The sequence below is a fragment of the Eleginops maclovinus genome, chromosome 17 (genome assembly GCF_036324505.1).
Source record: "Eleginops maclovinus isolate JMC-PN-2008 ecotype Puerto Natales chromosome 17, JC_Emac_rtc_rv5, whole genome shotgun sequence".
NCBI classification, from domain to species: domain Eukaryota; kingdom Metazoa; phylum Chordata; class Actinopteri; order Perciformes; family Eleginopidae; genus Eleginops; species Eleginops maclovinus.
Window position 1 is genome coordinate 2,647,929 of NC_086365.1, and position 25,742 is coordinate 2,673,670.

A 25,742-nucleotide genomic window follows, 5' to 3' on the forward strand; every position below is an offset into this window, starting at 1 on the left:
TTTATGTCTACTTTTTTCACTTGAACCAGTACTGGATGATGCTACTGACTATTAGTCGTTTGTAATATTCTGCCTTATCATCTGATCTTTAATATGTGTAAGTCATCCTTATAATGGATTGTTGTTTTCACTTTAAGTATATTCAATTAATGCATGAAGTAATACTGGATTCAGATACCGAGACAAGCTCAGATCGACAACCATCGCACTTTAACAGGATTAGCAAAGACCCCTCATCACAGCCACAAGCAGTTCTGTCTGCTACCGTCTGGCAGGCGGTACCGCAGCATCAGAACTAAAACCACCAGACTCGGACAGACTCAACACCTGAGCTCTGTAAAGTGCCTCCATAACGACCATCTGTTATTTCATTTCATTTTACTGAACAATATTTAATTTTACATTCTGTTCCTGCATATATCATATTCTGTTTACGTGTATATAGATTTCTTCTTGTACTTTTATTTGTCTTTACTTGCACATTTTGCATCCTTCTCTTGCACAATGTATTTCTATTCTGTTATTTCTTTTGTTATATTGTTGGAGGAGCCTGGGACTTACATTTGTCATTTCCATATCTACACTGTAGCTACTGTGCACATGAGTATAAAGCCTTTGAAACCTATACCATTTTTTTCTGAAAACCATTACACAGCAACCGTGTCTCAAGACAGTCTTTAGTTCTTGCATATATGATTTCAAACCTTTGTATTATTCATGTCGCTAGTGCAATATGAAAGCTAATTTGATTACAAGAGTTTACATTGCCACTCTAGATGTTCAACTTCAAGATAATATATATTAATGATATAACCCTTTGAGTAGTGGTAAAACTGATTGTTTAGTCTGGTATTGTTGGCATCTGTATATGGCAGGGACATTAATCACTGACAAGCAAAAAACAACAACACACTGATAACAAATACGATAAAAAAACATATGGATAATTTATTTTACTTGGTTCAAATCATGACTTCAGTCAGTCAACATACAACTTGTACACGTCAACCATACAATATGGTACAGTATAGTACAAAGCAAAATGAGACACATGAGAAAAAATACTCAAGAAATCTCAGCAAGACGCAACATTGCAATGCTGCACATTCACACACAATATGTAGCAGAGCCTTTTCACAAACAGGCAAATTCTCAGGCAATTTAGTCATCAGAGTAAGCTCAACGTAAAGACATGCTTTGTAAGATGATTCAGAAATACCATAGAAAATGCTACGGGGACACGCAGCCCAAAACACAATGAAATGCTGAAGTTCAGAATATGAAACACAAGCAAATACAAAAATCCCCAATGCAAATACATGTACCCTGTTAATGTACTGTAATAGCCATTACTCACATTTTTAAATATAAACTTGTTTCCCAAATTGAGAGCCTTTTTTATTGAATCATTAAGTTATAAAATGATATTGTTGTATAGGCCAAGTGATCAGAAGCAGTTGTATGACCTTGGGACACAGGTAAAGCATCCGAAAAACCCAGTCCAGTTAATGCATAGTCAACAGCATAGAAAAAGACTTCTGGAAACACTGATGCTCTGGTACAACTGCATCTTCCTTCCAGTTTTGCTCTGATGTATTTATCTGTAAAAACAATCCATCTCTTTGTTATCCTTTTTGATTGTAGATCTTCATCCTGTGAGTTCCACACTGGTGTCCAGCCAAACACAATTACGTACAAACACACAGAAAGACACAGCTGATAAAAACAGAAAGGCAAAGACATTTTTTTTTCAAAGATATGTCACAGAAAACATATTTTTGAATGTAAAAAACAAAACAAGATAGTGAAGTAAAGTCCTGTACTTTTTCATAATATTCATCAAACTCCACTGCAAGTCCTTTTTCTTGGCAATGAGCCATCGCCCTTTGAGATTAGAGTCAGAGAAACTTCTACTGCAATCCCTCTCTTCTAATATGACTCTCAGCAGCGACACTGAGGTTACACAACAATGTTTACCACATATGCTTGTAGCCCTTCTCTTCTATCTCTCATTCAATCTTTAAAAGACAGTCAGAATATGAAGCTTTCAGGGGGATAAAGTTTCCAGTTGCACATGCATATATAATATGCATGTGTGTCTGCAATATTCAGTTCAGTGGAATATGAAAAATGATTAATATATTCCCCTCTGGACATTCTTCTGTTGCATCATGTGACTCGTAATACTCTTTTATCAATTCAGGTCATAGCTGCCACCTGCATGTCTTTAGTCCCTCTTTCATTTTGAGATGGATGCAAAGTGGTGTATGAGAAAGCAACTCATGGAAAAGTATCCATGGCAACAACTGCCTTTTAACTTGCTTTTTTTTGTTGCAGTTTGCAGTTCAGATGTATACTTTCCAGGAGTTCATCAACAAATGCTTAAGAAAACACACCAAACGTCCATCGTTAGAGACTATTGTGGTTGTCAGTAGCAAAATGTGCAGAACGTTTATTTTTGAAATCCACTTGAGGTGTCCAGTGTCCAAACACTACTCCTGATTCATTCCAATCTCCTCGGTTATATGAGGATGGTTGAATCGGCAAAGTTGTCTATCATCAGGAGACACGTGTGGAGAAGGAGAGGCAGGTGAGGAAGAGAGATGCAGAGAGAGATATAACAGAAGCTCCTCCACAGTCATTGGCATTCTCCTGCAGAAACAAACAGGAAGTACATTTCACTTTGTGTCCCAGCCAAGACTTAAGCCATTCGAAACCAATTGCAATACAATCAACCTAAATAAAATAGCAGATATCCAGACGCCAGGACTGAAAACTAAAAGGCACTCTCCTAATTAGAAATGGGTTTGGTGCACAGAAGATATTGCGGTAAAACATAATGCGGAGGTTATGACACAATGAACAGCTGAACCAATGAGAAGCTGACCTGTGGGTGGTAGGCGTGGCAGGACTCGGGGCGGCGGCGGATCTTCTGGGACCTCATCCTGTCACACTTCACTGAGGCATTATGTGCAGCGGAGTCAAGGAGCAACAGCAGCAACAGGAAAGTTTTCTATTGAATTCTCAGTCAAATATTGAATTATTTGACACACAGAAGGCACAGCTGATAAAAACGGATGTGATCCAAGTACAAAAAAAAAGAGATAGCGAAGAGACGTCCCAAAATATTTCCATTCATTTTCATAAACTCCACTGCAAGTGCTTTCTTGGCACTGAGCCATCGCCCTTAAAGATTAGATTCAGAGAAACCTGTTTAAAATAATAATTCTATAAATGTACCACAGCAGGCATACAGGATTTCCAGGATTCCAGTGAGTGGTGCAGGTTTGGTGCAAGGGGAATAGATTATGGGAAACAAAAAAAGTGTCCACTGGTGGGAAGCTGCTTGTTGTCAACATGCCTTCTCCAGAGCAACAGGGACTGCATTAAAAAGTGAATTCATTTGGGAGAAATTCAATAAGGCAGCAGCATACTACATGAATAGAAAACAATCAAAGGATATATTTGACTTCCTTGGGCTCCATGGTGATGGGAGGGTACTGTCTGGAGCAGTCACAGTCTGCCTGCACCACCAGCATCAACAGGTTGCTGTCCGGTATCTGTTGCACCACAAACATCCTGACACACACAAACACGTGATATAAAGCGTGTGCACAAAAAACCTCTCTTGTATTGTATGAAATGAACACCTTGTCAAGAAGAGGTTGCTGAGCTAGGGCAGACACTACACCCACAATAAATGTTACATTGATACAAAATAGGTGTATATTAAATCCAAACATTCTTTATTATAAAGAAATATAAAGAAAATACGTTTGCACATTTATTTGAGTGCATTTTAAAGTCTCTAACCATGTCTTACAGGTACTGTTTAGCAGTATAGCGTGCTGTTATATACCTTTTTTAGCCTCATGAGGGCGATCACCCTCAACCTATGACCACAAACCTGCAGAAATATTAAAGTGAATAGTGGTTCTATCCCTGTTCCCTTCTTTTCTCTTTCACACACACACACACACACACACACACACACACACACACACACACACACACACACACACACACACACACACACACACACACACACACACACACACACACACACACACACTCTCCTCGTTCCTCCCTGCTCTTGCCTCCCACTGTTTTCCATCTCTACTTCTGTCTCTCCCCCATCCCTCTGTTTTTTTCATTTACCTCTCTTATTCATTTCAGTTTTCCAGTCCTTCTCCCTTGCTCCCCATATACTTCTCGGTCTTTCTGAAACCACATGTACCCAGATGTAATTCCTTTCCTTTCTACTTATTTTCCCCTCTTCCTCACACTCCCTGCTCTTAATATGCAGAACACAGCAAAGCCAAATTGGATTTGAGGAGGACCATTTAATATGACTGGTGTAGGGTTTGTGTGCAGATTTGTGTGTGCTATAAGTGGGCATGAGTGTGTGTGCTTACTTCTGGCAGCGTCCACACTTAATGATGCTGTTGGTCTCTTTGACTGACGGCTCGTAGACAAAGCTGGGGTACTCGGTGTCACACGGCTGAAGAATGTCCCCTCTTTTCTTATGAGCCGAGGCTGTTACAGAAATAGATACGGGTCATGTGTCAAGGTTGGATGTGAAAGTATGTGTGGAGGTGTGTGTGTGTGTGTGACATTTTGTTGATGACTGAAAGGCTGATGGCTGATGGCTGAAGGCTGTGACAGGAGGATGCTGGATGCTATTTACAGTAGATGCTTCACACTTCAGCCATTTATTGCTGTTTGTACCATGTTCCTTCTGTTAGCTGAGTGCAGGTCAAATGATGGGTTTGAAAACCACAAGGAAGGGCTATAATGGTGTGTTGAGATCTTCATGTCTCCTGTATGACTTCCTCAGAATTACATTTGCTTCAGTTTTAACAGTCTGCTTCGGTCTTGTTGTGTAGAATATGCCAGTTGTGCCTGTTCCCACTGAAAACTACTAGAGCTACATAAAGAGCAGTGGTGAAAAGTAGCTGAGTACATTAACTCAAGTACTGTGCTTAAGTACAATTTAGAGGTACTGATACTTAACCTGAGTATTTCAACGTTTGCTACTTTGTACTTTTACTCCTAGTACATTTATTTAATACCTTTAGTTACTTTACAGATTTGCATTAATGATGTGAAATATAATCAACCCTTAAACCAAACTTAAGTTCCTTTTAGACTTTAGTAGTTTAATGCTTGAGAACACTTTAATGATCAATAATTATAAAACATATCAGAGATATTATTCTGAAATGGACCAATCAAACAATCACTACTTTTACTGTCGCTACTTTAAGTACATTTAGATGCTGATACTTTTTCTACTTTCACTGGAGGAACATTTTGAATGCAGGACTTTATTTAGAGTATTCCTACACTCTGGTACTTCTACTTTTGCTCAAGTACAAGACCTGAGTACTTCTACTTTTACTCAAGTACAAGACCTGAGTACTTCTACTTTTACTCAAGTCCCAGATCTGAGTACTTCTTCCACCATTTATTCAGTTTGAAGATTACTCCAAACATTACACCACATTCAAAATCTAAAAAACATAATTTGATGGAAACGATTGACCTAAAAAACACTTTGAGACATATACTCACACACGCTGAAAGAAGCCTTGGCTGAGTGGAGGGATGATGAAGATGATGATGATGATGATGATGATGATGATGATGGGGATTGTGATATCGAGTTGGAGGAATAGAGATGATTGACAGGTGGAGTAATGAGCAGTGTGATCGATGGAAAGACAGATACAGATGAGAGGTGAGGGGTTCAGAGGACTGCATAATGATTTCTAGATTGGTGATTAATGTTGCACACAATTTACACTGCTGGTACTGGACCGACACAACATACAGCATAATGACACGCGACATTTCTCCTACACGTTTGCCATGACTGGTAGAGAAAGATGCAGAATGAGCGATGGTGAGTTTTATTAGCCCAGACATTCACATTAATATTTAAATAGGATTTAATAATCCCTTAAGAATTGATTTGTATTCCATGTACAGTGCCTTGCAAAAGTATTCACCCCCCTTGTTACATTTCAACCTGTAATTTAAATGTTTTTTAATCTGAATTGTATGTGATGGATCTGCACAAAATAGTCTAAGTGGGTGAAGTGAAATGAGAAAAATGTACATAAAAAAGATTTGTTTTTAAATAAAACACTGAACATTGGCATGTGCATATGTATTCACCCCATGCTATGAAGCCCCTAAAAAGTTCTGGTGCAACCAATTACCTTCAGAAGCCACATAATTAGTGAAATGAAGTCCACCTGTGTGCTAAGTGTCACATGATCTGTCATGCTGGGCGATATATTTTTTGAAAACGAGATATAGAACGAGACACTATCGTCAACATCGATATAGTTTCGTTTTCGTTGAAAGTACAGCACATTTGTTTCAAATAATAGCCCGTTTGAGCCGCGCCTGCCACTGCTTCTCTCTCTCCCGCTCTGCGTCCAGCTCTCTCACACACACACACACACACACACACACACACACACACACACACACACACACACACACACACACACACACTGCCCCACCTTCCCGCTCACGTCACGTTTTTAAATACCCAACAGCGCGAAACATGGCGTCCCAGCAAAATGACAATCGCGGCGCAGAGCTGGTATGTAAGCGAAAGACAAATGGATCAGTAATTTGGAAATGGTTTGGTTACAAGGTGTCTGACGAGTTACAGCAACAGGTGATCTGTAGAGAGTGCTTAAAATCTGTCGCTACAAAAGGGTTGAGCACGACCAACCTCTTCCACCACTTGCAGCAGCACCACAAGGTGCAATATGAAGAGTGCTTAAAATTACGTGCAGCGACGCAAACTCCTAAACTGGCTCGCAGTACCCCGAAGCAAATATCTTTTACAACTTCGTTTACAAATGCGGTACCTTACGATCGATCAAGCGACAGGTGGCAGGATATCACTCGGTCGGTGACATACCACATCGCTAAAGACATGGTGCCCATATCAGCCGTAGAGACGCCTGGTTTCACAAAAAAAATATTTGATCATTAAACAAAATATTTGATGAAGCATCGGAGCGGCTGTCACACGGTCTGTTCAAGAAACATTGCCGCAGCTCATTTAAAATGGGCTATGCATAGACTGACTGCACGCACCCACCGTTTTGCTATATAGCAGCATTTAGCCTTTTATTAAACCAGGCTGTTTCTACCACTATCAAAGTAGGCAGGCAGACTTGATATGTGACCATGTAACCTACACCCACATTTAGGCTTGAGTTTGCAATCAACAAGGCAGGCGGACAGGCACAGCGACGCAGGCAGTCTGGAAATGAAAGCACACAGCGGCATGAGCGGCACGAGTTGGAGCGCAGAAACTGTCGTGTTATTGCGTCAACAATATCGATATATATCTTATATCGACATTCTGCTTGAAAATATCGAGATATGACTTTTGGTCCATATCGCCCAGCCCTTATCTGTCAGTATAAACACACCTTTTCTGAAAGGCCCCATAGGCTGCAACACCACTAAGCAAAAGAGGCATCACACCTTGAAGACCAAGGAGCTCTCCAAACAAGTCAGGGACAAAGTTATTGAGAAATACAAGTCAGGGTTGGGTTATAAAAAAATATCCACATCTTTGATGATCCCCTTGGAGCCCAATCAAATCCATAATCTTCAACTGGAAAGAACCACTTCCAACCATGGAACCACAACAAACCTGCCAAGACATGGCCGCCCACCAAAACTCACAGACCGGGCAAGGAGGGCATTAATCAGGAGAGGCAACAGAGAGACCAAAGGTAACGCTGAAGGAGCTGCAGAGTTCCACAGCAGAGGCTGGAGTGTCTGTGCATAGGACCAGAGTAAGCCGTACACTCCATAGAGCTAGGCTTTATGGAAGAGTGGCCAGAAAAAAACATTACTTAGTGTTAAAAGTAAGAAGGCACGTTTTGAGTTTGCCAAAAGGCATGTGGCCGACCTCCTAAATGTATGGCGGAAGGTGCTCTGGTCAGATGAGACTAAAATTAACATTTTTGGCCACCAAGGGAAACTCTATGTCTGGCAGAAACCCAACACATCCCATCACCCCAAGAACACCATCCCCACAGTGAAACATGGTGGTGGCAGCATCATGCTGTGGGACTGGGAAACTGGTCCGAGTCGAGGGAAAGATGGATGGTGCTAAATACAGGGATATTCTAGAGCCAAACCTGTTTCAGTCTGCCTGTGATCTGAGACTGGGATGGAGGTTCACCTTCCAGCAGGACAATGACCTGAAGCACACTGCTAAAGCAACACTTGAATGGTTTAACCGGAAGAATTTCAATGTGTTGGAATGGCCTAGTCAAAGCCCAGACCTCAATCCAATTGAGAATCTCTGGTTTGACTTGAAGACTGCTGTTCACAAGCGGAAACCATTCAACATCAAGGAGATGAAGAAGCTTTGCCATGAGGAATGGGCAAAAATCCCAGTGGCAAAATGTGGCAAGCTCATAGAGACTTATCAAAAGCGACTTGCAGCTGTAATTGCCGCAAAAGGTGGCTCTACAAAGTACTGACATTAGGGGGGTGAATAGTTCTGCACGCTGAAGTTTTCTGTTATTTTGTCCTTTTGTTGTTTGCTTCACAATAAATAAAAAAAAACACATCTTCAAAGTTGTAGGCATGTTCTGTAAATGAAATGATGCAAACCCTCAAGCAATCCATTTTACTTCCAGCTTGTGAGGCAACAAAACATGAAAAATGCCAAGGGGGGGGGATACTTTTGCAAGCCACAGTATATCTGTGTATTTTTCAAAAGCTTTTGATTATAAGGTTAATATGCAGTAATCTAAGTCAGCTCAAAGGTTTGATGGTTTACAGAATATGTATGCTAAAAGGATATTTTAAGGGACATTTGTCACAAAGATGGAGTTTGTTGTTTGTAGAGTTTTTCTTGTAGAGCTCACCGTCAGCCCAATGCTCCGTGTGCCAAAAGCCACAGATATTAAACTCCAGGAGAAACCTTGTGAGGAAGCAAGAAGAGCAGAGTGGACAGAGTCAATTAGGCAGCCATCGTTATGGACCAAAGCAGATTGCCAGCAGATTGCATTCTGCTTTCAAAAACTGGGCCAGGCCCCAAAGTTGTACCATGGGAATATTAAAATGAATCCTCAGATGAATCAGCAGTAATTAGTGGCATTGGTAGCCGTTCTGGATAACCGGATAAGCCTTACTAAGTAGGCACAACTGAAATGTTTATTCCAGCATATAACTTCCCTGAAAAACAGCAAATTATTCTTTTTACTGTTCGGTTTTAAAGCAGATTACACAAACAAGATACAATATGTTATAACTAAGCATGAGAGGTGCTGGTGGACAGGTTTTATTAGGCTGGGACAAAGCCAGGCCAGCTGTTTCCTTATGTTCGCAGGCTTTGTGCTTTGAATTTTTCATATTTATCACACACACATGAAAGTGGTATTGATCTTTTTTATAATTACTTGCAATAAAAATAAAAATGAGCATAGTTCTCTAAATGTCAAAACATTCCTATTATACTTTTGTAAATCCGCTGCTTTTACACATAAGCATAACTTAGTGAATAGTGATACATAATAGCACATTTGACCAAAAATCCCTTTTGTTTTTGATAAACTGACATTGTGGTTGCCCCTAGCAACACTTACAGTAGGAAGTTGGAGAGGAACCACTTGAGGGCTGTAGCCAAACCATAAAACGGCTGAAGGGATAAACAGATGAGCGTTACTTCAGAATTTATTGGACTGTAATATTAATAATACAGTATACAGTTTGAGTACACTGTGCTTACACTGAGAAGTGGACGGGCGCCGCTGACAGAGTGCGAGTTCATCTTACACATGGCCTGGTAGTCGAACAAGGACACCCTGCGGAAACACACACACACACACACACACACACACACACACACACACACACACACACACACAAAAGCACATGGTGTTGGTCTTCAGGCAGTATTTCACTGACTTACATCGACTCCTTTACTCTCTGCAGAGTACCACACACAGCGCTGTATAGCTGAGCTTAATCTCTCTAGAACCCTTGATCCCTAACTAAACTTAGAGGAGGGAAAGAATTAAAACTACTGGCTTTTTTAGAGAGCAATGACCCAGTGATTGGACTTTCTTGTCTTTTGTACATTGTGTATAAAATGTATATGTAGGTAGAGGCCCAAGAACACACAGACAGTGTGCAGATGCACATACAGTATACAGTAAGTGCAAGTACGAGTGCACAGCCACTGAAGTTATGTAATATCTTGTGTCAAATGAAACATGACACAATCCTTTAGCTGTATAAAAATAGCACATCACTCATGAGATTTCAAACATAAAAGACGGGCCAAAAGTAAAAGGGAAAATAATCCAGGGTAGTCTCAGAAGCTCAAAGGGGGAAAACGGGGAAAAGCTGAGGCATCTACAGAGCACTGTGTTTACAAAGATGGGTGGATTAGCTACCCTCTGCACATAAGAGTGCATAGCATATACTAGCAATAAAACAGAGCCTTTGACTCTCTATAATGACGGCAAAGCACACCCTCCAGGCTATTGGTTTCTAAGCATACTAATGCATGTCTTCAGTCTGCAATAACAAATAAATAGACATTAGCAAGCCACCCTCACGTTTAAGACTCAGCAGCAACCACTTATGGTTGTATTACCGCACGAGGGTTACGTGTAATCATATTCATGAGGCACATTTAAATGCATGGCGTTATGAGACACCAGACACATTTCACTTTGACAAGTGGGACACTGCAGCTTCCAGCATTATTGATTTAAAGAAGTTGAACATGTCCTTTGCTTAACAGAACAACAAGACAGCGAAAAAGATGGACACACACGTCTATTAAAAAACACACACAGGCAATCGAACCAGACGTTACCTTTTGAACATTCCCATTCTGATTAGTGTTGTCATTACTGATCCGTCAATCTCGCCAAAAAATCTTCCCGCCTACCAGAAAAGAGAAGGAAAATCAGTGTGTGGAGTCGTCTGTGTGGCTGAACATAAAACATCCATGTCATGATCACAATGTGAACAGTGTGATCAATTATTCATCCAACCATGTTATGTTCTGTGTTGACAGAAACGTATAAAAAGAGTTCCAAAACGGACTATAAACTATAACAGCTACAGTAAAAGGATTTTCTGCTCTGCTTATTTTTCTTATGTTGATTAATTGAAGGTCTCTGTAGTGAGTACTGAATCATTGTACTGCTTGCACTTATTATTGATGATCGCTGTGGGAAAAGTCTGACTTTTGAAAATGCTAATATGAAAAACAAAAAAGGTCATGGAAGTCTTCTAAACCTAATTAACAATAAACATGTGTTATTAGATATTAGACTGTTTTGGGTATTCAAAATGTGTTTTGTTTCTTGTTGGGAAATTGAAAAATGGACAGGGGTAAGAGCACACAAATAGTCAAGTCAAGGATTAGAAAGCACATTTTCTTTTTCTGTGTGTGTGTGTGTGTGTGTGTGTGTGTGTGTGTGTGTGTGTGTGTGTGTGTGTGTGTGTGTGTGTTTACTCACATCATTGCTCTGTTTAGAAATTAGGACAAAGCCATTATTGTCAATCATGTAGCATGCAATATCCTGTGATGACAAAAAAACCCGACAGAGAGCAATTACTTACATAAGAAAAGATCTGTGTCATACACCACACACAACGACAAGATAACAGCAGGCAAAGAAGTATTATAATTAACTTTATGAAGTTAAAGCTACATGACACACACTACATTTGAATACAAGGACATGATATAGTTAACTCCTGAATTGATAATGACTTCCTATCAGACAGATGTACTCACAACGCTGTCACACCGAAGAGGACAGATCCCATCTACGTCAGAGCACTGGAGGACAGACAAGTGAAAGGGTTTCAACACAAAGAAATGTGTAAGATGTAAAAGTGTAAAATGTGTGATTATTTGATGATCATATTTGTGTGTGTGAAAAATGATTTGAACACATGCTGCGCCTGTGGAGGTGCTATGCGTGAACATGTGTCACTGTCGACAAGTGCATTTGTACTCGTAAAAACGTGTCAGTGCTGGTGAGAAGGTGTTAATTTGTGTGATATGTCTACCTGTGATTGGCTCCTGTGTGTCTCGTTTGTGATTTTCTTCCTCTCTGCATGTCTGAGTGTGTTTGTGTATTCTGTTTTGGTGTGAAAACGACTTCACAGAGCTTAGCAGCTGCTGAAGTTGTTAAATTTGCCTCAGTGCAAAAAGTAAAGTGATGTTTTGATAAATGAGGGGAACTTGTGGATACTTACATCTGTGTCGTTTGGCTGAGAAGACACGAAGAGAGGAACAAAGACGGATAAAAGAGAACATGGAGAAGAAAGAGAGAAACATTACTTCAGTTAATGATGTGTGAGCCGCTGCATTGACTGGACTGTCTCACTCGGCTGCTGCTAGATTGCTGTGGACGAAGCCATGCATCATCTCAGAGCATAGGCTTTTCAGGAAAAGACAGAAGAATGCTTTTTTTTGTCATTATGAAAAGGATTGTGAAGATTTGATTGCAATTTTTATACACACTCAGGCAGAAATGTAACACATAAATTAACTTGAAGTAATGTGTGTGCCACTGAAAATGGTTTATTTACTACAGTATACATCAGCCTTTGCAAGTGTGCATCAACAGTTTGTAAACTTCGCTTACGAACATTTTCCTTCATCACTGAAAAGGTCAAAGTTCAATAGTTCTCCTTATGACTTTATGGACATCTTATGCCCACACAGTATCTGTGGAGGGGCTGTTGTGGACAACGTGTCTTTAGAATCATGGTCAGGCTATATAGAGCGTGTCGAAGTTGCGAATGAGACAATCTATCATCATTTTCAATCCCATTACAGTAAAGTGTCATTCTTTCTCTCCGCTTCCCATCGCTGCCTCCTGAAATAAACTGCAACTCAGTGAGGGGACTGACAGAGAGGATGATCCTTCCCCATAATTTATAAGAAAACAATTTCATCTGTTCCTGCTAAAAACATAAACAAGTAAAGTCTTAAGACCTGTCAGGTAATCATCAGACTTAAAGAAGACATATTAACTGTCTTCACCACCTGCAATCACTCCGCACATACATTTAAATACAGGAAACTGCCAATTTCTTCATCTTGGCTAACTGCCTCGGACCCTCTCTTTGTTCTGATGTATGTAATCTCCTCCATGAGCAGCCATGTCTCTCTCAGCCTCCACAGGTTTCTAAATCTGGGCAGCATGTAAGAGGCTGTTTCCCTGGTTGGTAAATACAGTGGGGCAAAAAAGTATTTAGTCAGCCACCAATTGTGCAAGTTCTCCCATTTAAAAAGATGAGAGAGGCCTGTAATTTTTATCATAGGTATACCTCAACTATGAGAGACAAAATGAGAAAAAAAAATCCAGGAAATCCCATTGTAGGATTTTTAAAGAATTAATTGGTAAATTCCTCGGTAAAATAAGTATTTGGTCACCTACAAACAAGCAAGATTTCTGGCTCTCACAGACCTCTAACTTCTTCTTTAAGAGGCTCCTCTGTCCTCCACTCGTTACCTGTATTAATGGCACCTTTTTGAACTCGTTATCAGTATAAAAGACACCTGTCCACAACCTCAAACAGTCATACTCCAAACTCCACTATGGCCAAGACCAAAGAGCTGTCAAAGGAGACCAGAGACAAAATTGTAGACCTGCACCAGGCTGGGAAAACTGAATCTGCTATAGGTAAGCAGCTTGGTGTGAAGAAATCAACTGTGGGAGCAATTATTAGAAAATGGAAGACATACAAGACCACTGCTAATCTCCCACGATCTGGGGCTCCACGCAAGATCTCACCCCGTGGGGTCAAAATGATCACAAGAACGGTGAGCAAAAATCCCAGAACCACACGGGGGGACCTAGTGAATGACCTGCAGAGAGCTGGGACCAAAGTAACAGAGGCTACCATCAGTAACACACTACGCCGCCAGGGACTGAAATCCTGCAGTTCCAGACGTGTCCCCCCTGCTTAAGCCAGTACATGCCTGTCCCGTCTGAAGTTTGCTAGAGGGCATTTGGATGATCCAGAAGAGGATTGGGAGAATGTCATATGGTCAGATGAAACCAAAATAGAACTTTTTGGTAAAAACTCAACTCGTCGTGTTTGGAGGAGAAAGAATGCAGAGTTGCATCCAAAGAACACCATACCTACTGTGAAGCATGGGGGTGGAAACATCATGCTTTGGGGCTGTTTTTCTGCAAAGGGACCAGGACGACTGATCCATGTAAAGGAAAGAATGAATGGGGCCATGTATCGTGAGATTTTGAGTGAAAACCTCCTTCCATCAGCAAGGGCACTGAAGATGAAGCGTGGCTGGGTCTTTCAGCATGACCATGATCCCAAACACACCGCCAGGGCAACGAAGGAGTGGCTTCGTAAGAAGCATTTCAAGGTCCTGGAGTGGCCTAGCCAGTCTCCAGATCTCAACCCCATAGAAAATCTTTGCTGGGAGTTGAAAGTCCGTGTTGCCCAGCGACAGCCCCAAAACATCACTGCTTTAGAGGAGATCTGCATGGAGGAATGGGCCAAAATACCAGCAACAGTGTGTGAAAACCTTGTGAAGACTTACAGAAAACGTTTGACCTCTGTCATTGCCAACAAAGGGTATATAACAAAGTATTGAGATGAACTTTTGTTATTGACCAAATACTTATTTTCCACAATCATTTGAAATAAATTCTTTAAAAATCAGACAATGTGATTTTCTGGATTTTTTTTTCTGATTCTGTCTCTCATAGTTGAGGTATACCTATGATAAACATTACAGGCCTCTCTCATCTTTTTAAATGGGAGAACTTGCACAATTGGTGGCTGACTAAATACTTTTTTGCCCCACTGTATGTCTCATCTGAGAGCTCCAGGAGGAGTCAAGGTGAAAGTGAGAGCATCAATTATCACTCTTACTCCCCGAAACTCATTTGAAGATGTTCTCACCGCAGTTGATGATACCGCTCTCTGCACAAATACACACTTGAACTCAGAGTAAGCAACACACTTCAGTACTATAACCATGGCATTATATACTGAGCTTGGCTATGCTATGAAGCCTGATGCATACATATGCTGTTTACTTACAAGCTGCTCCGTTTCTAAGGATAGATTAAAATAAATCTTGTTTGCAGAAGATGAGTTCTGTTCCTGTGATTGCAGTAGTTACACATATACCTTCATGACATATCTGAAAAGCTGCTGTGCTGTTATCACGCATACACAGAAACAGTGTTGTAGTTGCACATTATAGGGATAGGAAGACCAGCTGAGTCTTGTCCACGAGATAAAGAGCATGCCAAGATGAGAATGGCAAAAAATCTATCATTTTTGATTCTCATTACTTTCGCCTCACAGCCCCTCACTGCGTCTCCGCCCGCTGTCAGACATAATATAGCAGCAATGGACTGTACGAGATGGATCCTTCCTCCGTACAATTCACACTGTATATTATACATATAATGGCAGATATAACAAAGGGAGGAGCATTCAGCGGTGCAAGGCAATTATCTTTTACTTCTTTGTGTTTCTACTTTTCTTATTTTGGCATTTACAAAACATTCGCAACTTTTCAACACCAAGGCAGAAGACACACACACAAACACACACATACTGAGACAGTATACCCAGCAGTGTGCTGCACAGAGCCGTCAGAACATATTCCTATTCACATTCTGACAGATTCCTATTAGATGGAAGCTAATGCCTGATACTAACCCCCACTAATTCATTATGTATGACCTAAGAACATCTTATTTCAAGTTGCTCAAACTTTATACTGTAGCTACAGATGTCAGTCCCCTCACTTATGCAACTCTTACCCTGCCATCTGAGAACACACGCCTGCATTACTTACAATGATCATTTCTCTAAAACACATAAAGATGTTGTTAGTAATTAAAGTAGGGATGCATTGAATTGGATTTTTGCTGATATGTGATAGCCTACATTTCAAACTAATTTTGCAAATTATTAATGCCAATAACAATGTTTGCTTTTCCACCTAAATGCAGAGAACATCAAGTATCTCCTGTAGTATAATTAACATAATATTATGAATACATCAGCTTTGCAGACTGTTTCTGTAACTCCATTATATATATTAACTGAAATCTAAAGCGTCATCTTATGTTGCAGACATTTTCATTTATTTCCGATAACATTTGTATTTTTTAAAGCCTTTATAGGATCCTACCAAGTGCCGATGTCACTGTTCAATCTTAATTAAAGAAAATCAATTATTAGCTATTATTTCTCACAAACACCTTATGATGGAGTAGTGAGATAATCAGGAATAATCCATGTTTCTTAATGAATGCACTTGTCATTCCTAACACAATCAACTTAATTATTACTTCTACTGCTACAAAATGCATGGGCAACATGGGTGACCACCCAAAGATGAGTCATGAGCCACTCAGGACAGGACACTGGGTACGGTCGAATTGTCAAAAAATCAGCTCATATCGTCTATTCCTATCTACTATTCCTGTACCTTTGTGTGAAACGTCACGGGGTTAAGGAATAGTGGATAGAAGAATTCAAAAGGACTTAGGAAAGGGAGACTGCGGTGCTTTGAGAATCCGACTGCACTTTCACTATCCCACGTATTGATGATGCGCCAGCGGACGTTATCAATGTGCGTCTGCTGAAATACAGCTTCTATAAAGGGGACTACTGAAAGCGCATCTACTATGCACCGTGCTCTCTGATGGTGTTGTTTCATGCTTTATGAACGAGGACAGCAGTGAGACATATTCTTCAATACAAAGGTTGGAAATGAAATAAAAAAGGAAAGTGAAACTTTAGCTTGTCACCCTCACCCTCACGTATTAGTCCACATGAATCCCAATACGTAGGATTATATGAAAATATTTTTAAATAAATACAAATGTGTTTATTATAAACTACTTATGCCTTAACCTATCACTTTATATATCACAATTCAAACATGTTTTTAAACGTTTCAGAAACCACACACAGCTCAGTAAACACTGAAATTTGGACTTTATTTGAACATTTCAGTAAAAAAGTAACGTTCATATTTCTCCTTTTGATTAATAAAGAGCTGAATGTTCAAAACAAAGCACTAAAGCAAGTTACGGTATACGTTTTAAACTGCTTAATAAGCACCATCACTTTCATGAAACGCATTTCTCGGTCACGATCGGCTGATCCCGTGAACGGCCAAATGCTGTGTCAAAGGAAGGTCCAGTGTTTCCTAAGCTAAAGGAGGTTATAGAGGAAGTTCCAAAGCTCCTTTCCTATCATCTAGAGAAATTGAACAGCTCTCATCATGGCTGCCACTGAGGTACTTCCGGGTCATTTTGCTCCGTTAGGAACCTTCCAAAGCTAAACTGACTGTTCGACCGTAACTACCATCTCTGGAAGAAGTCCTTTAATGTACATGACTCTGTTGCCATGTAACCGGTTGTTGTACTTCCTCCTGAATATGTTTTTCATTCAGGATTTTACAGTAGCTGCAATATGTTCACCCCTGTGGGAGCTTAACACTTAAAATAGAGCAGAGGATTTCACACAAGCACACACACACATGCATGGATAGACACACATGAACACACACAGTCATGACAAGCACGGCCTATGAGTGAAGGCACACACAATCCCCCATGAAATAAAGATGTGTGACGTGGAATACATGACAGGAAGATAAGATGATTATGTAAGATATCTGAGGGCTGAGGAGATGAAGGAAGAAGGAGGGAGTATAGGAGATGAAGAAAGGGGTCGGGGCCTTAGGGGAAAAAAGAAGATAGGGAAGAAATTAGAAAAAACAGAATATTGAGAATCAAGCCAAGACAAAGGTGCACACAGTAAATGACTTTCTCCCCAGCATAAATCGTGTGGATAACAAGGCCACTGCAAGTGCTGCTAATGAGTTCCTGGTAGATGAATGTGGACAACAACACACTTGTGCACAGATGGTCATGCATATGGTCCTTGTCAACATGACACACATTAACATTAACAGACACATATACGATACTCTCCCCTTCACACCTCCACACACACACGTTCTGAATCTAGCTGTGGTGGCTATCCATCATTTAATAGCCGGCCAGAAGCCCTAATGCTCTTTTAACTGCTGCCATTTACATTAATTGGAGCAGAGACGGGGAACTGCCAAGCCATCAAACACCTGCTACAGCAAAGGTGTTACGCCAAATTTAGCAACTTGTCCTCAAGAGGATGTTTTCATGACGGTGTTGAAGAACCCAAGGGATACTAAAATCCTACACTGAAAGCAGTCTGATGAGAATATCCAGGAAGCAGCTAAAATAGCACCTGTAACAATTCTATATATGATGTTTGAATCTAATTTCAAGAGGATGTTTATCTCTGTAGTGTGTTATAGGTGTTTGTGCATTCAAATGAAGTGCAAAGGTTAAAATGTTTGCCTTTGTTTACTTCAGTAACATACTGACAACACTATGTATAAGCTTACATTGGCTAGCACTCCAACACATTGTAAGTGATAGGCCAAGGGGCGGGACATCTCTAAGCAGTAGGCCCAACACAACAGAGCCGGCCAGCTGACCAATCAGAGCAGACTGTGTTGTAACTTAATAGTTTACAGTTATAAGATTAATGATTTAATCTGTTTATTGATTTAATGCATAGAAAGCTGCTAAAGGTTGTATTAGTATTTACAGTTAAAAGGAGAGTTAGAAATCATTATATTTAGTTGTATTCTATCTGATTGATATTGATCTGAGATATGTTTTCTGTTCTATTGCCTAACAAAGGGTTAATAAACTGAACTACCAGAATGCTTAGCGGCTAAAACTAAACAGAGTTACGCGTGTTTTCCTTGGGATGAAAGTAGTGCCGTGTATACGAAAAAATGACTAGAATACATGGAGCTGTTGATTATATGTTTTGTGGTGTTGCTGAACGTGTAATGGTCGCTACTGATTTCTCTACATAAAGAAGCCTTTGTTTTCATATCCGACGTCCTGCTGTTTATTTTGGAGGTAGTTAATCTACATTTTTGGTGCCGAAACCCGGGATAAGATGAGCCAGGAGGACTCAATCGGAGATGCAGCCGGAGCTGCGGGAATGACAGGAGACGAACGTCGGACAGAAGCGGAAAGAATGACACAAAAACGAGGGACAATCACAGGTGCCACTACAAGACTTATTACTCAGATTGACTCAGAAATGGCCAAGCCAGATCCAGATACTGATCACTTGAGCACTTTATTGGAAATGCTGTCGGCTAAGGAGGACAGTCTGTCTGAACTCGACCACGGAATAGAACGGCTAACTGCGTTGGATGACTTGGAAACGGAGATCGAAGCCTCCGAGGAATACAAGGAACGTGTCATCATGTCCAGGAGCCGTGCGCAGCGCACGATAAAGAAAAGGGAGGAGGTGAACCAAAGCGCAGCACATCCAAGAGTGAGTGACGCTTCAGGTAACTCAGTACCACAGAGACAATCAGTAAAGCTACCAAGGTTGATTATTGACAAATACAATGGAGATGTCAGTATGTGGCAAGAGTTTTGGAGCCAATATGAGACAGCTATACACGAAAATGATGCACTGTGCAGAGGCAGTCAGAGAAGCTTCATCCATGAAAACCTAGTGAAGAGCCTGAAGTTACCAGTAATCAGACAAGAGACACTCACTCTTCACACGTTTGGCTCCTCTGTCCCCACAAGGTCACAACGCAACACAGTTAAGGTCATCATGGAGAATGTCTGGGACAGCCAGCAGAGAATTGAAATAGAAGCTGTAGAAACCCCACAGGTGTGCTCAGCTGTGATGAAGGTTCCTGGTGACCAGATTCAACATGAGCTTAAGAAAAGGGGACTGCAACTAGCAGACTTCCCCGGCGATGACGGTGATCCTGAGCTCTCCATCCTGATAGGAGCAGACTACTATTGGCAAATAGTATCAGGAAGAGTGGAGAGACTCACAGAGACATTGGTTGCATTGGAGAGCACCTTTGGATGGTCTGTGCAGGGACCAGTGTCCATGTCAAGTGTCGCAGAGGCTGCCTGCATGTTCATACCACTTGATGAAGACACACTTGTCTCCAAGCAACTGAATGCATTCTGGGAAATTGAGTCTCTGGGTATCACAAGTGACAAAACACAGAACCCAGCAGAAGAAGAGGCTCTGCAGATGTTCGAAAGAACGACAACCTTCAAAAATGGACGATACCACGTGGAGTTGCCATGGAAACCAGAAAGAGCAGAACTCCAAGACAAGTACAAAGTGGCCAAAAGGAGGTTTGAAGGTCTGAAGAGAAGACTAAAGAAAGATGTTACATTGTATAGCAGATACAATGAAGTAGTGGAGGACTACTTACAACAGAACATTGCAGAGGATGTGCCAAAGGACAATGCAAATGCAGACAATGTGAAATACTACTTACCTCACCACGCAGTACTCCGAGAGGACAAGGTGACCACAAAATTGAGAGTGGTATTTGATGCGTCGTCCCATGAAGATGGCTATCCATCTCTCAATGACTGTTTACTCACAGGACCAAACCTAAATCTGGATAGTCTCAGCATCCTGATTAGGTTCAGAAAACATGAGATCGCCTTCATGGCAGACATAAAAAAGGCGTTTCTGCAGATATCCCTCGCCGAGAAAGACAGAGACGCAGTGAGGTTCCTGTGGCTCTCGGGCCCACCAAATGGAGAACAGGATGAAAGGCTGCGGATGCTGAGGATGACAAGAGTGGTGTTTGGAGCCTCCCCAAGTCCCTTCTTACTCGCCGCTACAATCAGAAAGCATCTGCAAAATGATGAAACCGAACAGCCACAAGTTGTAGAGACAATAAGAGAGTCCCTCTATGTTGATGACTTTATTGCAAGCTCACGCACTGTGGAAGAGGCTTACTATGTAACAACCACCGCTAAGCAAATGCTGTCAACCGCAGGCATGGACCTCTGCAAGTGGATGACCAACTCTCCTGAGCTGAAGAGGAAATGGGATGAGAGCACAACAGACCACACACTGGCGCCAGAGACACACGGAGCAGTGCTGAAGGTGTTAGGCTTAGTGTGGAGACCAGAGACCGATGACTTCACCTTTGACCTCAGACCGCTAGTGAGCATTCTAAAGCAAAAGAAGAACACAAAGAGGAGCGTTCTACAGTCATCCGCACGTATCTATGACCCGCTTGGGTTCCTGACTCCCTTTACCATCAGAATCAAGTGCATGTTTCAAGAAATGTGGGAGAGAGGACTCTCCTGGGATGAGGAGCTACCACCCGATCTGACTCGAGAATGGCAACAGTGGTGTTTAGAACTGCCCCAGCTACACCAACTCGCCATACCAAGGTGGTACCGAACAGACACGCAGTCAGAGAACAAGCATGCCCTGAAACTACATGTGTTCTGTGACGCCAGTGAAAGAGCTTACAGTGCTGTAGCCTACCTGCAAGGTGAAACTCAAGACGGAGAACCTACAATGAGCCTAGTCGCGTCCAAATCCAGGGTGGCCCCTCTCAAGAAAATGACACTGCCACGCCTAGAGCTCATGGGAGCTGTGATCGGAGCGAGACTAGCAAACAACTTGATGATTACTCTGAAAATGGAACCAATTCAGATAAGAATGTGGACAGATTCTATGATTACGCTGCATTGGATCTGCAGCTCTGCTCAGAAGTGGAAACAGTTCGTCGCAAATAGAGTGACCGAGATCCAGTCACTGACCAACCCAGAGTCATGGTCACACATCACAGGAAAGATAAATCCAGCTAACCTCCCCACCAGAGGACAAACTGTTGAAAACTTGAAACATAGCCATCTATGGTGGAATGGTCCCAGCATTGTGACATCAGCCGATCAGTCAGAGGAGACTGATGATGATTATGTTCCAGAAAGGGCGAACACAGAACTCAAGTCGAGTCACCAAGTCACTGTACAGCTTGCTGCAAATGATGCAGACTTCACTGAACCAGTGCTGGAGCTAGCCAGATACAGCAAACTGAAAAGAGTCTTCAGAGTGACAGCCTGGATAAAGAGATTCATAGCAAATGCTCAAACAAAACCAAAGACAAGAGGAGAACTGACTGCTGATGAGCTCTTCGAGGCCGAAAGGTACTGGATCAAGATAACACAACAACAGAGTTTCAGTCAAGAGATCAAACAACTAAAGACAGGAAAGGGCCTCAGTGACTGTAAGATTAAAGAACTCAAGCCATTCCTGGATGAACATGAACTGCTCAGTGTGGGAGGAAAACTGCAGCAGTCTGACTTCACATTCAGAGAGCAGCACCCATGGATCCTGCCCAGCAAGCATAAATATTCAGAAATGCTCATACAGTACTGTCATGAGAAGGTGATGCATTCAGGAGTGAGAGACACCCTCGTACAAGTTAGGGAGGGATACTGGATCATGCGCGCAAGGCAGCTGGTCAAGAGTGTTGTGGCAAGATGCACAATCTGCAAAAGATTCAAGGCAAAGGCTGGAAGGCAGATCACTGCACCTTTACCAAAGGATAGAATAACTGAATCCCCACCATTCGAAGTCACAGGTGTGGATTTTGCAGGACCGCTTTATGTGAAAGCGGAGGATTTTGTAAAAAAGTCATACATCACGCTTTTCACCTGTGCGGTAACCAGAGCCGTACACTTGGAGCTAGTCTCAGATCAGTCAACAGAGACATTCCTGTTAGCGCTGAAAAGATTCATTGCTAGAAGAGGATTATGCAAGGTAATCTACTCAGACAATGCAAGAACGTTCAAGAGAGCTGATCAGGACTTGAAAGAGCTGTGGAAAGCCATCAAAGACACTGAACTGCTGCAGTTCTTCTCAGAAAGGGGAATCACTTGGAGATTCATCGCTGAGCGAGCAGCCTGGTGGGGCGGATTCTGGGAGAGGCTCGTCCGATCAGTAAAAACATGCCTGAAGAAAGTTCTTGGAAGAGCTTCACTCAACTTCGAAGAAATGTGCACAGTCCTGACAGAGGTTGAGGCTACACTAAACTCTAGGCCTCTGACCGCTGCCGGAGCAACAGAGCCACGCCACGCTGCCGGAGCCACGCTACCGGAGCCACGGAGCCGGAGCATCGGAGCCACGCTGCCGGAACAACGGAGCCACGCCACCCTGCCGGAGCCACACTGCCGTAGCCACGCTACCGGAGCCACGCCACGCTGCCGGAGCCACGCCACGCTGCCGGAGCCATGCTACCGGAGCATCGGAGCCACGCCACGCTGCCGGAGCCACGCTGCCGTAGCCACACTACCGGAGCAACGGAGCCACGCCACGCTGCCGGAGCCACGCTGCCGGAACCACGGAGCCACGCCACGCTTCCGGAGCCACGCTGCCGGAACCACGGAGCCACGCCACGCTTCCGGAGCTACGGAGCCATGGAGCCACGCCACGCTGCCGGAGCCACGGCACGCTACCAGAGCCACGCCACGCTGCCGGAGCCACGCTGCCGGAGCCACGGAGCCAAGCCACGCTGCCGGAGCCACGCTGCCGGAACCACGGAGCCACGCCACGCTTCCGGAGCCACGCTGCCGGAACCACGGAGCCACGCCACGCTTCCGGAGCTACGGAGCCACGGAGCCACGGAGCCACGCTGCTGGAGCCACGGCACGCTACCAGAGCCACGCCACGCTGCCGGAGCCACGCTGCCGGAGCCACAGAGCCAAGCCACGCTGCCGAAGCCACGCTGCCGGAGCCACGCTGCCGGAGCCACGCTGCCGGAGCCACGGAGCCAAGCCGCCAAGCCGCCAAGCCACGGAGTACAAATGCTATTTGCTATTTATTATAAACTGTATACCCTCTAATAGGGCAGTGGCACTCTGAGATTCCCTTGGAATGAAGAGTGCATTACAAATTAAATATATTATTATTTATTATTATTATAATGAAGTGGATGAGCCACAGCCACTGACTCCAGCTCACTTCCTGGTGGGTAAACGACTGACCTCTCTACCACCCAAGCCATTCCCAGCTGAAACACAGCACCCAACTGCTAACAAGGCAGAGATCACACGAAGATGGAAGTACAGGCAGAGACTCACAACCAGCTTCTGGAATGCCTGGCGCAAAGATTACCTACTAGACTTGAAGTCAGCACACCGCTGTGACACACCGACACCCACCCCACTGAAAGTGGGTGACGTTGTACTCATTGGAGAAGATCACACACCCAGACAAACCTGGAAACTGGGAAGAATCAAAGAACTGTTTCCAGGCCGAGATGGTCTTGTTAGGTCGTGCTCAGTTCGCACTACATCAGGGACTTTGTTGAGGAGACCTATTCAGTTACTGTATTGTCTGGAGATTTAGATGACCAGAGTAGTTCATCGGGGGGAGAATGTTGTAACTTAATAGTTTACAGTTATAAGACTAATGAATTAATCCGTTTATTGATTTAATGCATAGAAAGCTGCTAAAGGTTGTATTAGTATTTACAGTTAAAAGGAGAGTTAGAAATCATTATATTTAGTTGTATTCTATCTGATTGATATTGATCTGAGATATGTTTGCCTAACAAAGGGTTAATAAACTGAACTACCAGAATGCTTAGCGGCTAAAACTAACAAGAGTTACGCGTGTTTTCCTTGGGATGAAAGTAGTGCCGCGTTTACGAAAAATGACTAGTAAATACATGGAGCTGTTGATTATATGTTTTGTGGTGTTGCTGAACGTGTAATGGTCGCTACTGATTTCTCTACATAAAGAAGCCTTTGTTTTCATATCCGACGTCCTGCTGTTTATTTTGGAGGTAGTTAATCTACAGACTGGGCTCTGGCTTCAGACACGGGGTGAAAAGAGGTGCTGCAGCACAGGCAGTATGAGAAACATAAAGAGCTTTTTGAACATTAAGGCATGGAGACATGTTCCAGGAGAGGTACTGAATATAAATATGAGCAGAATAGGAACCCTTTAAGGCAGAGTAAGTGCTTCTTTTAAAGCTGGTTGCAGTGATATGGAAACACTGCATTAAGCCTTATATTAAACAAATGATTTAATGCTTTGAGTACCAACTAATGGAGCAGAAAAATAACCTATATTCATCCTTGACTCCTTCTCATACAGTAATAAATCTTTTCAGAATGTCCTGGTGGCCTAAAGGGACTTTCCTGGATATAGGACGGGGGTCAAAGGAGTAAAACCCCCTGAAGCAGACAGTGTATCCATCACCAGAGCCATCTTCTATTAAGCTAGATATTAGAGAGTCATTTATCATTATGTAATAACAACAATTTGCTTAATGATAGAATATAAATTATAATGTGTTTACAAAGTAAACATGACTTTTTAATGTCAAATCCCAAAGCCTGTCCATATGGATGTACAGATTTGAACACTTTTAGTTTACTGCAGACGTCAGGGTACTGTTATTCCCCGGCAACTGAATAAAACAGCATGATGGTGTTGTTTCTATAACAGCAAACCATAAATACATCAAGTCGTTCTCATTAGTGCCAGTGTAGTGCTGCAATCAACTTGTTTTACAGTGGGCATTAAAAAGTCAAATCAATCAGCTATACATCTGAGATACTGCTCTGGTCACAAGGTTTAACAATGCACAGTGGAACCTCACGTCATGACTCACAGGTTTGTTTTTCAGGTGGATCCAACAAATGTTTTGAGAGCATACATTTGTTAATAGTTGACAACTTAGCTGGAAAGAGTTTATAAAGTCGTTTTTGTCAGTGTCAAAATTCTCATTTTGATATCAAATGCTTGGATCTAAAATGTCAAGTATTCATCAAGTG

General features: G+C 42.3%; 1 protein-coding gene across 6 annotated transcripts in view; it reads right to left on the bottom strand.

The window, feature by feature from the left end:
* Positions 1-947: 947 nt before the first annotated feature.
* Positions 948-25,742, bottom strand: part of cacna2d4a (calcium channel, voltage-dependent, alpha 2/delta subunit 4a) — a 94,569-nt gene continuing 69,774 nt past the window's right edge. For 4 of the 6 annotated variants that reach the window (XM_063905712.1, XM_063905716.1, XM_063905713.1 and 1 more), the window contains 12 exons: positions 12,283-12,297; positions 11,816-11,860; positions 11,535-11,597; positions 10,883-10,953; positions 9,785-9,860; positions 9,642-9,694; positions 8,922-8,977; positions 5,575-5,595; positions 4,416-4,536; positions 3,461-3,579; positions 2,888-2,967; positions 948-2,652 (listed from right to left, as the gene is read on the bottom strand). In XM_063905712.1, coding sequence (XP_063761782.1) covers positions 2,560-2,652; positions 2,888-2,967; positions 3,461-3,579; positions 4,416-4,536; positions 5,575-5,595; positions 8,922-8,977; positions 9,642-9,694; positions 9,785-9,860; positions 10,883-10,953; positions 11,535-11,597; positions 11,816-11,860; positions 12,283-12,297 — 813 coding nt within the window. In that variant the 3' untranslated portion in view covers positions 948-2,559. The remainder of the gene's footprint in view (positions 2,653-2,887; positions 2,968-3,460; positions 3,580-4,415; positions 4,537-5,574; positions 5,596-8,921; positions 8,978-9,641; positions 9,695-9,784; positions 9,861-10,882; positions 10,954-11,534; positions 11,598-11,815; positions 11,861-12,282; positions 12,298-25,742) is intronic. The other 2 variants (XM_063905715.1, XM_063905714.1) reach the window with 1 other exon arrangement.